The sequence below is a fragment of the Leuciscus leuciscus genome, assembly GCF_965113295.1.
Source record: "Leuciscus leuciscus genome assembly, chromosome: 18".
In the NCBI taxonomy this organism is placed as follows: domain Eukaryota; kingdom Metazoa; phylum Chordata; class Actinopteri; order Cypriniformes; family Leuciscidae; genus Leuciscus; species Leuciscus leuciscus.
The window spans coordinates 2,929,262-2,944,261 of record NC_138742.1 but is presented as its reverse complement, the minus strand read 5'-3'; the positions used below and the strand labels follow the sequence as shown (position 1 = coordinate 2,944,261).

The 15,000-nt window shown below is 38.9% G+C and overlaps 2 protein-coding genes across 3 annotated transcripts in view; both read left to right on the top strand.

The window, feature by feature from the left end:
- The first annotated feature begins 2,305 nt into the window (after positions 1–2,305).
- Positions 2,306–5,540, top strand: egr4 (early growth response 4). Its single transcript, XM_082144833.1, has 2 exons — positions 2,306–3,226; positions 3,728–5,540. The coding sequence occupies exons 1-2, from the start codon at positions 3,130–3,132 to the stop codon at positions 4,747–4,749; spliced, it is 1,119 nt and encodes a 372-aa protein (XP_082000959.1). The 5' UTR covers positions 2,306–3,129; the 3' UTR covers positions 4,750–5,540.
- A 7,324-nt stretch (positions 5,541–12,864) lies between these two features.
- LOC309481088 (F-box only protein 41) overlaps positions 12,865–15,000 on the top strand; it is a 17,733-nt gene continuing 15,597 nt past the window's right edge. The window contains exon 1 of one of the 2 annotated variants that reach the window (XR_014199893.1): positions 12,865–13,721. Coding sequence is in view for 1 of the 2 variants with exons in the window: in XM_082145864.1 (XP_082001990.1) it covers positions 13,120–13,721 (602 nt within the window). In the remaining variant the exon portion in view is untranslated. The remainder of the gene's footprint in view (positions 13,722–15,000) is intronic. The other variant, XM_082145864.1, reaches the window with a different exon arrangement.

Sequence of the window (15,000 nt, the reverse complement as noted above, 5' to 3'; positions counted from 1 at the left end):
GAAAAATTGATGAATCACGTGCGACAAGCAGTCAGACGCCTCGCGGGTCTCCTTTATAGACTGAGCCATGTTTGGTCTCGGTTTCCGGAAACAGAAACATGCCTGTAGTTCTTATTATACAATATGCTTGCTGTAAGACACACCTGACAATGTGTTCACACCTGAATATATATATAGGTAAATTAGTCCAGTTTTTGACAGGCATTTTGATGACAATATGCATGCATATATTTATAGGGCTAAAGCTATACATATATAGCTTATATATGTATGTATGCATGTATGTATGTGTATATATATATATATATATATATATACTGTATATATATATACACTGTAAAAAATGGATCATGAGTCTTGTAATTTTCATTAAAAAAACTGAGGTGATCATTAAAAGTATTATGTATATTTTATTAAGAAAATTGTGGTTCAGTGTTTAGTTGAAAATATTGAGAACATTTCACTAATAACACCAAGAGAGGCATTTTCCTATTTTTTTTTAAGGAAACATACACAATTTTAAGGCTTGAACTGAGGAACTGATAATCCTCATTAAATTAAGGAAAAGGCTACCTATTTATTTGAAGAGAATTAGCTCATTTATGCGGTTTTATATAGAGACACCATTGTTTGTTCCCAGCATGCTTTGCACATGGCTGGAAATAGAGAGTAAATCTTGAAATGAAGTGTTATTTCATGTGTTTTTGAGTAAAGGGAAACATCTGTTAATGTTTAATGTTCAGGTATGTTTGACATTTGAAAGAGTTTCTATTATGTTAAAGTTTTGATCGTTACCATTGTGCAGAAGAGTAGGGCTTATGGTTAGGTTGTGAATAACTGCATTTTTTAAATATTCTGAAGCATGTTGTTTTATACATGTAACAATAACTCTGCTAATGATAGTACAGTAACAAGTGTGATTCTGTGCTGTTCTAGCAGCATACAGTCTTTATATAAAACAAAATATCTCAAAGTTAAATATAAACAGGTCATATCCATTCACTTGACTTCACACAATTTTGAGAATAAAAATTACTTCAAATAAAAAAGCACATTTCACTAAAATTTATTATGTCATAGACTAAATAAATTAGGGCATTTTACATGATTTATTCAGTAAATAGCAGTAACATTTTTTTACTGTGTATATATACAGTATATAGGCTATATATGTATAGCTTATAGCCCTACAAATATATGCATGCATATTGTCATCAAAATGACTGTCAAAAACTGGACTAATTTACCTGAATTTACCCTATAATCTATATTTTTTAAAACATACTTTACTCACTCACTTGATAATATTTGAAATCCAATTTGAAAAAGTTGTTTGAGGAATCACTCTAGAATAAAACAAATAAATCCAATGACTTTTGACATTAGATTCTCCTAAATGAGTCTCTTATAAGCTGTTTGGATTTGCTTCACCTTTTGTAAAGTGCATGCATTGCATATAGAGGAATAAAGCTTGCATATAATCTTAGCTCAGGTGATTTTTAATGAATGAAAACTAATAGGTTAATTTAAATTTTATTTATTATTATTAGTTTTTTCTACATACAGAAAGTCTTCATAGGTGTACTGCCAAAACAATTCTTAGTCAGTATCATTATCATTCTTCCCACTAAACACCTTACAAAATGAATCCATTTGTTTCTTATTTCACAGCAGTGTTGTATATTAGCACGAAACGGGCATCCAAAACTCCACCTGAGTCTCACAGTCTAATAAACGAAATCTCCATGGGTGCTGAAGGCTGTTATCAAAGAGTGCCAAAGCAACTTTATGACTCATATTTGAAAACATGGTCACAGATGCAGCTGCAGTCCAAATATGCGCCACGGCTCATTAGATGCTCTGGAGAAATGAAGCATTACATAACACATGATAAAATGAGGCACAACTCAACAATTCAACAGAGATTTTTAATCTTAGGCACGCTTTTACCCGTATATGATCTCACACCGTTTGCATTCATGCAGTGTTTATGTAACGTGAAGTCCTACTGGCGATATGAGCGTGCACAAACATAATAAAGCACATTTTTGAGTGTCTGTTCGATTTAGCATGGCATTTAGAGGCATCCTGCAATGCATTGCACACGGGAAGGCTGTATGCATGTGTGTGTATGCAGAACTACCGCTGTCCGCGGTGCTGAACTGATGCATAACACGCAAAATAACGGTAATATATCGCTGTCCGCGGTGCTGAACTGATGCATAACACGCAAAATAACGGTAATATATCGCTGTCCGCGGTGCTGAACTGATGCATAACCCGCAAAATAACGGTGAAATGTCGCTGTCCGCGGTGCTGAACGGACGCATAGCCCGCAGAGTGTCGCTGTCCGCGGTGCTGAACGGATGCATCAATTGCAAAACTAATGCTAAATGGTTGATCTGGAACCAGCTTCCCTTTACAAAGCATCAGCCCGCGGTATTAAGAAAAGGGAACAAACTTGATGCAGATCAACAGTTAGGAGCAACCCCATTGGGACTGATTGGTGGAGATCCAAAACAAAACATACAGTTTTCCTGTAACAAATCACTCTGAATGCATGCAACTGAGCCTTGTTTGTCGTTATAGGTCTGTTATATCCGATTGCTCGGTGTTGTCATTGTTTTACTGTCTCTATTATCGCTCATCTCATCGTTTGAACCCATCAGATCGTCTGTCAAAAGTCACCCGGGGCTCTTTCAGTCTGACACTGTTCCATTGCGAACATAATGGCCGCCTGTCATTCACAAACGCGCCTCATTTTTTCCGCAATGGTCTTCAGGAAAGTCTCCGCTACGTCACGCCCCTGTGCCCATTTTCGGAGGGGAACCCCGTCACATCCTCTGGCCATATTTGGGCAAGAGCGGTCCAAAGTCTGTACACGGCGGGGAATCCTCCTGCTGACGTAGATGAGCGGTGGGCGGGGCCTCGGCCGAGCCGAACAGTATAAAAGGCGGATGAGGAATTCCAGCAAAACGAGTCGACGGAGAGCAGAACCTGAAGGAAGCCAAACGAGCTCTTACTGCAACAAGAAAAAGGGAATCCCAAAGCATTATCTTGAAGGATTGCCTTTATTATTCCCACGACATTCCTTGTGGATTTTTTTTGCTTCGTATTCAAATCGACATTATGCTGAACACGGTGGACTTCAGCGCTTTGGATCTGCTTTGCGCTCAAACGTTTCCTCTGGAGGAACAATCTTCCCCTCAGAATCAACCTGATGCTGGTGAGTACATAATACATCATTTTGATACAGCCTGACTTAATGCAATGCAATGATGCACAATATTGTAAAATTAGATGCAATGCACACAATATACCTGGGAAGCCTTTTAAAAATAAAGGTTCTTTATTGGCATCGATGGTTGAACCATTAACATCCATAGAATCTTTCCATTCCACAAAAGGTTCTTTATTGGCATCGATGGTTCCATAAATAACCCTTCAACATCCATGGAATCTTTCCATTCCATTTAAAATGTTCTTTATGAAATGTTCACCAAGAACTGATCACTGAAAGGGAACCAAAATGGTTCTTCTATCTATGGCATCGCTGCAAAAACCTTTATTTTTAAGAGTGTACATTATTGTAAAATGACATGCAGTGCACAAAATATAACCGCACATTCTGAGATGTAAGAATCAATCATTAGCCATCATGAGTTAGGATGTGCTGATGCAGTGAGTCAACATTATGTAACGCATCCCTCTCCTCTTCCTCTCGCAGCTCTCGGTCTGTTGAAGCCTAAAGCAGAGCCGATGGACGCCGGTTTTCCCGATTGTTCCAGCGACGGGTTCCCTCCGTCTCCGCAGATCTACACCGGCAGCTTCTACACGGAGACCGGCCCTTACAGCGCGGACGCGCTTCTCAACATCCTCACGGAGATCGTCGGCATCTCCACAGCTCCCGATAACTTCCCGGGAATGTCTCGTGGGAGCGCGCTCTCACGCCAGGAGTCGCTGTTATCCACCGGGAGCTCGTTGGGATCACCGGAATCACTCTGCAACGACTCGTCGGATGAGTTCGCGGACATGAGTGCGCAACAGTTCACGATTAAGAGCGAGTTTGGGAGCAGTTGCAACGGCGGGGATCTTTTCGATGGCTTCGTTACTTCTCACGAGCCTTCGGACCTGGATGACATCATTGACTTGCTCTCTCCACTGGGTCCCGAGACGGACTCGATTTTGGACACGTGGATCAAGCAAGAGCCCTTGGAACAAGCAAGCGCCCTTAACTTTTCACCGAACTTCCAGATTCCCGCACCAGCAGCAACTTCCCATGAAAACAACCTTTATAGGAGCATCGCGTTCCCAGGATTCGGCTGCGCAACGACCGCGCTCGCCGACGCGCTGGACTCGCTTCTCTCCACCAACACACTCGCGCAAAGAAGCAAACCGCGCGCTAGGAAAGGCGCGCCCCGCGAGAAGCCATTCTCCTGCCCGATTGAGAACTGCGAGCGTCGCTTTTCCCGCTCCGACGAGCTCAATCGCCACGTGCGCATTCACACCGGACACAAGCCCTTCCAGTGCCGCGTGTGCCTGCGTTGCTTCAGCCGCAGCGACCATCTCACCACTCACATGCGCACGCACACCGGAGAGAAGCCGTTCTCCTGCGACGTGTGCGGGCGTCGCTTCGCTCGCAGCGACGAGAGGAAGCGGCACGGTCGCGTGCATCTCAAACAACGCGAGAGGATGCAGCAGAAAACTGAGCTTCTCGCCGCGTGCCCGTTCGAGCTCCAGTGCGCGTGAGCGCCAGTTCCCTCTCAATCGGTTCTGCCCGTTCTGTGAAGTTTATGGCTCGAGCGCAACGCGGTTCAATGCAAGAGACGCTGAGCTGGAGGACGACGCGTCTGAAGCGGGGCGAGCGTCACACGCGATGTGTTGATGATGATGATGCGTGAGCCTGGCATGCGGATGAATGAACGCTTCTAAACACTCATTTACTGTCTGCAAAGCCAGACGCGTTTCAGCACTTCCGGTGGACAGCAACACACACTCTCAGTTTAACGCACAAACGCGATGGAAATGTCGGAGAAGGCTGATGACTCGAACCTCATGTTGTTTATGAAATATGCATGTCTTGATGTAAACGTGCACTTGTGTTACCCTGCTGTGGCATGCAACACGTGATGTCCGATTTAACTTGTATTTTGATACATCACTTTATAAAGCACACGAGAAGAGCTCTATATATTTGTACGTTATTGATTGTAATTTTTGTATCGTCGATTTTCAAGAGAGTATAGAAAAAAATCTATCTTATAGGTTTTCATAAGTGATTGTATTCCACTTTCGACAGTAGAATGTGTTCGGTTGGTTCTTGGGAACCTGATGCGCTAACTATAGAGTATTTATTTAAAACTTCAACATCGTAGTTGAGTTGCAGTAGCACACTGAGATGTGCAGAATCACTTCCGGTTTCTTCTGGAATCGCTGTTGTTGTCTCTTTGCCTTTGAAAACTGTTCTCGTGCAATCAAACGCTGTTAAATGCCTTGTGGATATTTGAGGCTACTGAATGTTTCAAATAAAACTTTATTTATTGACATTACTTGAATGGTTGTGTTTATGGTGATATCTTATAAAACTAAACACACATCAGAAAACTGGACACACACACTCATTATATATTAGTGCTACTTTACACCTTTTACAACACTCTGTAACATCTAATTTAACTGGTTTTATTAATCAAGTGAAAAATATATTATTTAGTATTGCTGGATTAACCCAAGCAGGCTAATTTATACCAACAAAATAACATTTAATGGGTTAAATCAAGAAAAAAATTGCACCACGTTTTACAGTTTAGTAGTAAATTCATCAAAACTATTAAATATTACGCATGTCCAAACTTTTGATGTATAAGCCAAACATAATATAACACAATAGTATATAAATAAACAAAACAGTGAATTTCATTTTTTACACAAGGAAAAATATAAATAGGCTATACATTAAGTATTACAAATAAATAAAACGTCATTACTTTACACAATTCATTACATAATTGTTCTTATATTGTACTTTTCCTTTATTGTATTTAGGATTCAAATTTTATAGTTAATAAAATAAAAATAATGATAAATAATTGATAATAAAGTTGCCATAACACTGTAAAAATTAAGAAAAATGTTATGCACACTATATATATATATATATATATATATATATATAGTACTTTTCCTATATTGTAGTGATCAATCAGATAATAGGGTTCAGAATTCACACAGACAATTAAATAAATACATTAATTAATTTAGTTTTTCATTTGACTTTAAAAAAAATATTGAAGAATCGTTTTTATATTGTACTTTTCCTATATTTTAGCAATTAAACTATTCAATGGATTCAAATTTCATACAGTAAATAAAACAAAAAGAAAAACGAATGAATGAAGGAATAAATAAAGTAAGCTCGTCATTAATTAAAAAATATTGTAAAATTAAGTTGTTTTTATATTGCACATTTCCTATATTGTATAAAGGATTCGTATTTCACACAGGCAATAAAATAAAAATAAAGAACAATAAAATAAACGTAATTATTTTTAATAAAGACAATAGATAAATCAAGTTTTTTAATATTATAAATAAATAACTTTAATATTTTTTATATTGTACTTTTCCTATATTTTAACGGCAACACTTTACAATAAAGTTCATTAGCTAACATTAGTTAACAAACTAATAACGAACTGCACTTATATAGCATTTATTAATCTTTGTTGATGTTAATTTCAACATTTACTAATACTTTATTAAAATCTTGTTAACATTAGTTAATGCAATGTAGTTCTTAACACTCAAAATCTGGTATCAATTTAGACGACACTTTAAATTTGTAGATGCATCTTCCTTGGGTCCCATGAATAACAACCATTTATTTCCTCCATCACTTTCGGACTCGACATTTTCACTGTGGTATGACAAGGGTATTACACAATGTAGAGATTTATATGTAGATGGTGTCTTTGATAGTTTGACCATTTGTCATCTCGCTATGAACTCCCTGTTACTCATCTGTTTCGCTATTTTCAAACTCGCAACTTTGTAGCTAAGTGTTTCCCTAATTTCCCCTCTTTACCTCCAGAGCATCGGTGGGAAAACCATGCTTTCATTTGTCCCTCATTACAGAGGAATCATTTCAAAGTTGTATGACATTATCTTTGCTTTTAGCAACCACTCAAATGACAACTTGAGTTGTGTACTTGGGAAAGGGAACTGGGAATACAAATACATGAGGAGTCCTGGGAACAGGCCATAGAGAGGATACGTTCTACCACCTCTTGTGCTCGTCTTGGACTCAATTTAAGGTCTTACATAGGGTACATTTTTCTAAGCTTAGACTATCTGAAATATATCCGGAAGTGGAAGATAAATGTGATAAATGCCATGGCTCTCCTTGTCATCTAAGCCACATGTTTTTTTGTTTTTTTTTGTCCTGATTTGAAAGATTTCTGGGTGGGTTATTTTATGTCCTCTGTTCTTGGGGTAAATCTCCAACCTTACTCTCTGATTGCTATATTTGGGATTCCTGACCCCTCACTTGCACTTAACTCTACACAAAAGGACATCATAGCTTTCACATCCATGCTAGCAAGACACTCCTTATTGTTACATTGGAAGTCTGTTAAATATCCTTCTATCTCCCGATGGCTCAGAGACATCATGTATTTTTTAAAACTTGAGAAAATTAAATACACGTTGAGAGGATGTACAGTCAAATTTTTCCATAAATGGCGACCCTTTATTTCCTATTTCACTAATTTAGTGGTACTACCCAATTAAATATGTGCCTGTTATTGTTGTACTGTTTGTATTGCATAAATAACCAGTAATGTGTGTGTTGGTCGTGGTGAGCTGAGTGGGGGAGTGGGTGGGGGGTTGTTCATTGTTTATTACACGGTACTCTGTGATCTAATTTAATTATTTTCTCCTACATTCTTATCAGAGTGTTTTTGTTTTGTTTTTTATTTTAATTTAATTTAATTTATTTATTTTTATGTGTGTATATGTGTCCGTGTACATATGCATATATGTTTAAAAGGAAATAGAAAGGAGGGGAAAAAAGGATAAATTGTATCTGTTTATGGAAATGTAGTATTTTTCTTCTTCTCTCAATAAAAATAAAGTAAAAAAAAAAAACAGTAAATGCACTGTGAACTAAAATGAACAAACAATGAACAGCTTTATTAACTAACGTTAACAAAGATGAACAAATACATTAACAAATCAAATGTATTGCTCATGGTTCGTTCATGTTAGTTAATACATAAACTAATGAACCTTATTGTAAAGTGTTACCATTTTAGCAATTAAACAATTCACTTTATAGTTTTTATATTAAACGCATACTGTGAAATAACAGCGCATTTCAAACAAACCCAATCGTTCCAGATTCAGAGCTTCAGCACCACGAGTCATGTGGCCAGCGCCGCGCGTGCACAGGCGCGTGCCCGACGCTCGTGTGCACACAGATGCGTCTTCTTACCTCTTTTCTTGCAGTCCTCCAGTAGTGACGTCAGAGGCTGCTCGTGCACGGACGGTCTCGATGAGTTTTGCGGGTCTGTGGAAGACAAGAGTCCAGACAGAGTGAAAGCACGGACGCGTCGGGTGAGTCTCGGAACCGGAGAACCGGTGGGTTTTACTGACGGGGTCGGTGAGCATGAAAACTCATACTGACATGATTAATGCTGCACATGCATGTGAATAACAGGCTGAGCTCGCGCTGCATGCTTATGGATGATGCACGTGAAGTTACTGGGCTGGGTCGCGTGCATGATTCACACTCACACACATCAGACAGATTCCGATGCAAGACGAGCTGATGAGGATATGATGACCAAATTCATTCACTTTCTATGGCGCCTGTATATTTTTCCTTACATTATAATCGCGATGATAAAACAACATAAACCTTAAATATGAAATAAATTGGCTCTTTAGGCTGAAGAGTGTGCATTTTCATGATTGATGTGCACATGCATATTTCTAGGCTGTATTTCATAATCGCGGTGTTAATGGAGCTAGACTCGGACAGCTTTGTCTTCATCATATTCAAGCGGAAATAATGCGGAGCGCGCGCACAGAGTCATGCATGAATTCCGATACGTCACTTAGAATCTTTCACACACACACACACACACACACACACACACACACACGCGCGCGCGCGCACAGTTCACTTCATGAACCGGTTGAACTTATGTTGAAAATAGAATTTACATCGATATGACATAAATAAATCTTCATTAGTCAAACTTTTAAATGGTAGTGTTTATTGAAACCCATTATAGCATTCTGGGAATAAAGTGTGCCACACACACACTCACACACACTAACAGAGAGATGGAGAGACAATTGCTGCATACCTGATATCCCAGTAGACACATAATTAGATACATTAATAAAGTAAAAGAACAAACATCAAAGAGAGGGTGATGCAAGACAATTAAATATGTGGTGATGTTGCTACAGTATATAGTGCGACATGATTTATTTAAACAATTGTGAGACATACCTTGAACAAATACATACCCTAAAATAACACAAGGGTACCAGTGGCCGTCCAGGGACTCTAAACATGATCAAAGGAGAAAAAACACTTTATACTTACTGTGCATTGGTAACATGATGTAACATGAGTTTAACAAGTGTAGATGTAACATTAGTTTAACAAGTGTAGATGTAACATGAGTAACATAAGGGTAAGGAGTGTAGATGTAGCATGAGTGTAACGAGTGTAGATGTAACATGAGTGTATGGAGTGTAGATGTAGCATGAGTGTAACATGTGTAGATGTAACATGAGTGAAACGAGTGTAGATGTAACATGAGTGTAACAAGTGTAGATGTAACACGAGTGTATCGAGTGTAGATGTAACACGAGTGTATCAAGTGTAGATGTAACATGAGTGCAACGAGTGTAGATGTATCATGAGTGTATGAAGTGTAGATGTAACACAAGTGTATCAAGTGTAGATATAGCATGAGTGTAACGAGTGTAGATGTAACACGAGTGTATCAAGTGTAGATGTAGCATGAGTGTAACGAGTGTAGATGTAACACGAGTGTAACAAGTGTAGATGTAGCATGGGTGTAACGAGTGTAGATGTAACATGAGTGTAACAAGTGTAGATGTAACATGAGTGTGATAAGTGTAGATGTAGCATGAGTGTAACAAGTGTAGATGTAACATGAGTGTAACAAGTGTAGATGTAACATGAGTGTGACAAGTGTAGATGTAACATGAGTGTTACGTGTAACATGGGATGGATGTGCCTAGAGTTTTTTGTAAAGTGCTTTAAATTCAGACACACCATTGTTTTGTGACAGCAGTGTTCACTATGAATTTACATTGTATGCAAGAGCAGCTGTGGCATTTTGTTCCATGGGATTGTGGGTAAACTGACAGAATGATCAACTGAAAGCACAGAGATTCAATATTAGTAGATGAGGTTCGCACTTATATGAACTAGATAAAGGATGAACACGTCAATGAGAAACAAAAGCAAAAGGCAGAATGAACTCTGGCTTGATGCATTAAAATACTCAGGACACAGAAATAATACTTTATCTTTACATTGATATCTGTAACAAACAGATACATACTGACAATTTAGAAGCACTTTAAACTGCAACAAATGATGTGTTGGCACTAGTGTATTTATAAGTGATTGGATGATACTAAAGTTAGATGTGTCCTTTCTGTGTCCCTTTTTTCCTTTGCAGGTGCAATAAGTCTGCATGAGCCTTTTTGGACTAAAATGCTTCTGAGACCGTCCTAAAAGAATTCTGAAACAAACATACTACGGAAACGCTACTGAAAAAGTTTGGAAATGCAACTGAAAAATTACTAAAAACATCCTAAAACGCAACCGAAACAACTAACATCTTGAAACGCAAATGAAATAATACTGAAACAAACATCCTGAAACGCTTTTGTAACATTACTGAAACAAACATTACTGAAACATCCTGAAACGCTACTGAAACAAAAATCCTGAAACGCTATTGTAACATTATTGAAACAAACATCCTGAAACGCTACTGAAACATTACTGAAACAAACATACTGAAACGCTATTGTAACATTATTGAAACAAACATCTTGAAACGCTATTGTAACATTATTGAAACAAACATCCTGAAACGCTACTGAAACATTACTGAAACAAACATCTTGAAACGCTATTGTAACATTATTGAAACAAACATCCTGAAACGCTACTGAAACATTACTGAAACAAACATCTTGAAACGCTATTGTAATATTACCGAAACAAACATCCTGAAACGCTATTGTAACATTACTGAAACAAACATCCTGAAACGCTATTGTAACATTACCGAAACAAACATCCTGAAACGCTTCTGAAACATTACCGAAACAAACATCCTGAAACACTACTGAAACATTATCGAAACAAACACCCTGAAACGCTATTGTAACATTACTGAAACAAACATCCTGAAACTCTACTGAAACATTACCGAAACAAACATCCTGAAACGCTACTGAAACATTATCGAAACAAACACCCTGAAACGCTATTGTAACATTACCGAAACAAACATCCTGAAACGCTACTGAAACATTATCGAAACAAACACCCTGAAACGCTATTGTAACATTACCGAAACAAACATCCTGAAACGCTACTGAAACTTTATCGAAACAAACACCCTGAAACGCTATTGTAACATTACCGAAACAAACATCCTGAAACGCTACTGAAACATTATCGAAACAAACATCCTGAAACGCTATTGTAAAATTACTGAAACAAACATCCTGAAACGCTACTGAAACATTACTGAAACAAACATCCTGAAACGCTACTGAAACATTATCGAAACAAACATCCTGAAACGCTATTGTAACATTACTGAAACAAACACCCTGAAACGCTACTGAAACTTTATCGAAACAAACACCCTGAAACGCTATTGTAACATTACCGAAACAAACATCCTGAAACGCTACTGAAACTTTATCGAAACAAACACCCTGAAACGCTATTGTAACATTACCGAAACAAACATCCTGAAACGCTTCTGAAACATTATCGAAACAAACATCCTGAAACGCTATTGTAACATTACCGAAACAAACATCCTGAAACGCTACTGAAACATTACTGAAACAAACACCCTGAAACGCTATTGTAACATTACTGAAACAAACACCCTGAAACGCTATTGTAACATTACTGAAACAAACATCCTGAAACGCTTCTGAAACATTATCGAAACAAACACCCTGAAACGCTATTGTAACATTACCGAAACAAACACCCTGAAACGCTATTGTAACATTACTGAAACAAACACCCTGAAACGCTATTGTAACATTATCGAAACAAACACCCTGAAACGCTATTGTAACATTACCGAAACAAACACCCTGAAACGCTATTGGAACATTACTGAAACAAACACCCTGAAACGCTATTGTAACATTACTGAAACAAACATCCTGAAACGCTACTGAAACATTACTGAAACAAACATCCTGAAACACTACTGAAACATTATCGAAACAAACACCCTGAAACGCTATTGTAACATTACCGAAACAAACATCCTGAAACGCTACTGAAACTTTATCGAAACAAACACCCTGAAACGCTATTGTAACATTACCGAAACAAACATCCTGAAACGCTACTGAAACATTATCGAAACAAACATCCTGAAACGCTATTGTAACATTACCGAAACAAACATCCTGAAACGCTACTGAAACATTACTGAAACAAACATCCTGAAACGCTACTGAAACATTATCGAAACAAACACCCTGAAACGCTATTGTAACATTACTGAAACAAACACCCTGAAACGCTATTGTAACATTACTGAAACAAACACCCTGAAACGCTATTGTAACATTACTGAAACAAACACCCTGAAACGCTATTGTAACATTACTGAAACAAACATCCTGAAACGCTTCTGAAACATTACCGAAACAAACATCCTGAAACGCTATTGAATCTACTGAAACAAACATCCTGAAACGCTATTGAAACTACTGAAACTACAGAAATGCTCTCTGAATGAACTCAGCATGAGACTCTGGAGTTGTTCTTCGAGCGCGTGAGCACATCGTCGCGGGATGTCGACCAGCGCTGAGCTGCCGTTGTGCTGCCCGACCTGTGGAGAGGTGTGTGGGTTTGGAGAGCGCCTGTCCAGCGTCCACTCCTGCCAGAAGCTCTGTCTGAACACAAGACGAAGCTCCGAGGGGGGGCTGATGTCCCTGCACGCCCAGCGAGAGAGAGACATGCCTCGTCCACTGCGCCTGGAGCTCCTGGACACCCTGAGTTTGGCGACCCGAAAGATCCTGATCCAGAGGGACTCGCCGTCCTCAGTGCTCGCGGTCTCCGTGACCTCCAGGGAGGCAGACGCTGGCCACGCCGTGGCCCAGATGGGGGTCCCGTGGCTGGGCAGGCTCGCGCTGGAGGCCCGGCTTCAGCAACTGGCTCTGGAAGTGCAGGAGCGCGTGACGCTCAAACTGGAGGCTCTGCAGGACGAGGTGAAGAGGAGGAGCCTGGAGGTGAGGAGAGCCAGGAGAGAGAGCGAGCTGATGCACAGAGAGAAGCGAGAGGCCGAGGAGAAAGCGGCCCAACTGGAGCGTCAGGTGGATATATCCGTCGAGATGCTGGCCAGACTCAGATACGAGCTGAGAGAGAGAGACGAACAACTCCGACGCAAACAACAGTGAGTGTTTAGATTAGAGATGCAATTTGTGACCCTGGACCACCAAACTAGTCACAAGGATCATTTTTTGGAAATTGAGATTTATGCATCATCTGAAAGCTGAATAAATAGTATTTCCATTGATGTAGGGTTTATTAGGATAGGACAATATTTGGCTGAGATACAACTATTGAAAATCTGGAAACATTGAGAAAATCTCCTTTAAAGTTATTCATTTATGTTCACGATTGTGCTGCATTCACTCACAGAAATATATATTTTTATATATTTACAGTAAGAAATTTACAAAATATCTTCATGGAACATGATCTTTACTTAATATCCTAATGATTTTTGGCATAAAAGAAAAATCAATCATTTTGACCCATACAATGTATTGTTGGCTATTGCCGCAAATATACCCGTGCGACTCGTGACTGGTTTTGTGATCCAGAGTCAAAGGCTGCGATTATTTTATGCGCAGCTTGTCAGTGAAGTACGGCTCTGTGATTAGCAGTAAATGCAGAGGGCGTCTCACACACACACACACACACACACACACACACACACACACACACACACACACACACACACACACACACACACACACACACACAGACACACACACCAAATATGTCCCACAGAAGTATGATAACACACATCATTCCAGGAAATCCCTAATCATAATATCTATATCTGAATAAACAGAAGATTGAAACACTTTGATTGATTAAACATGACTAATAAACACACGACTGCCTTATTCTGTGTCAGAAGCACATCATCTCACAGAAGGAGGAGCTCAGCTGTCGTTATGAAGTGAGTCTGGAGTAAAAGCATGTTATTAAATGGTGTCAGAGGTTCATAAATGCTTCTCATGTTTGGAAAGATGTTTGACGCGTGTTGCTTTTTCAAATGCACGTTATAAGTGACTCAAACTCGCAGTGCTTTCAGACGGAGCAGCGCTTACTGAGCCGTACGTCACTGACAAGCTGCACATAACTAATAATCACAGCATCTACAATTTCAAAATCGCGATAAACCAAATCGGTTTAAGGAGATTTCATGTTAATTGCGATTAATTGTTCAGCCCTATTCAGCAAACAAAAATGGTCGTCTGAAACGGCAAAAAAAAAAAAATCTGTTTTGCCCCACTTTTGTAGGGCTGAAATCATTGCCCAAAACAGTGACAAAAGTTATGCAAGTAGTATAAATAATAAATAATTTCCCTATTTATTTTTTCAGTTTTCACCTAATAATCACTAGTTTAGATGGTGTGTGAGATGCATGTAAATGCTGT

What these genes read in the sequence shown, in the direction of transcription:
- egr4 (XM_082144833.1), top strand. Translation starts at nt 3,130, where the DNA reads ATGCTGAACACGGTGGACTTCAGCGCTTTGGATCTGCTTTGCGCTCAA. An exon ending in TCAGAATCAACCTGATGCTG is followed by an intron (nt 3,227 to 3,727) that starts GTGAGTACATAA and finishes TTCCTCTCGCAG; the next exon opens with CTCTCGGTCTGTTGAAGCCT.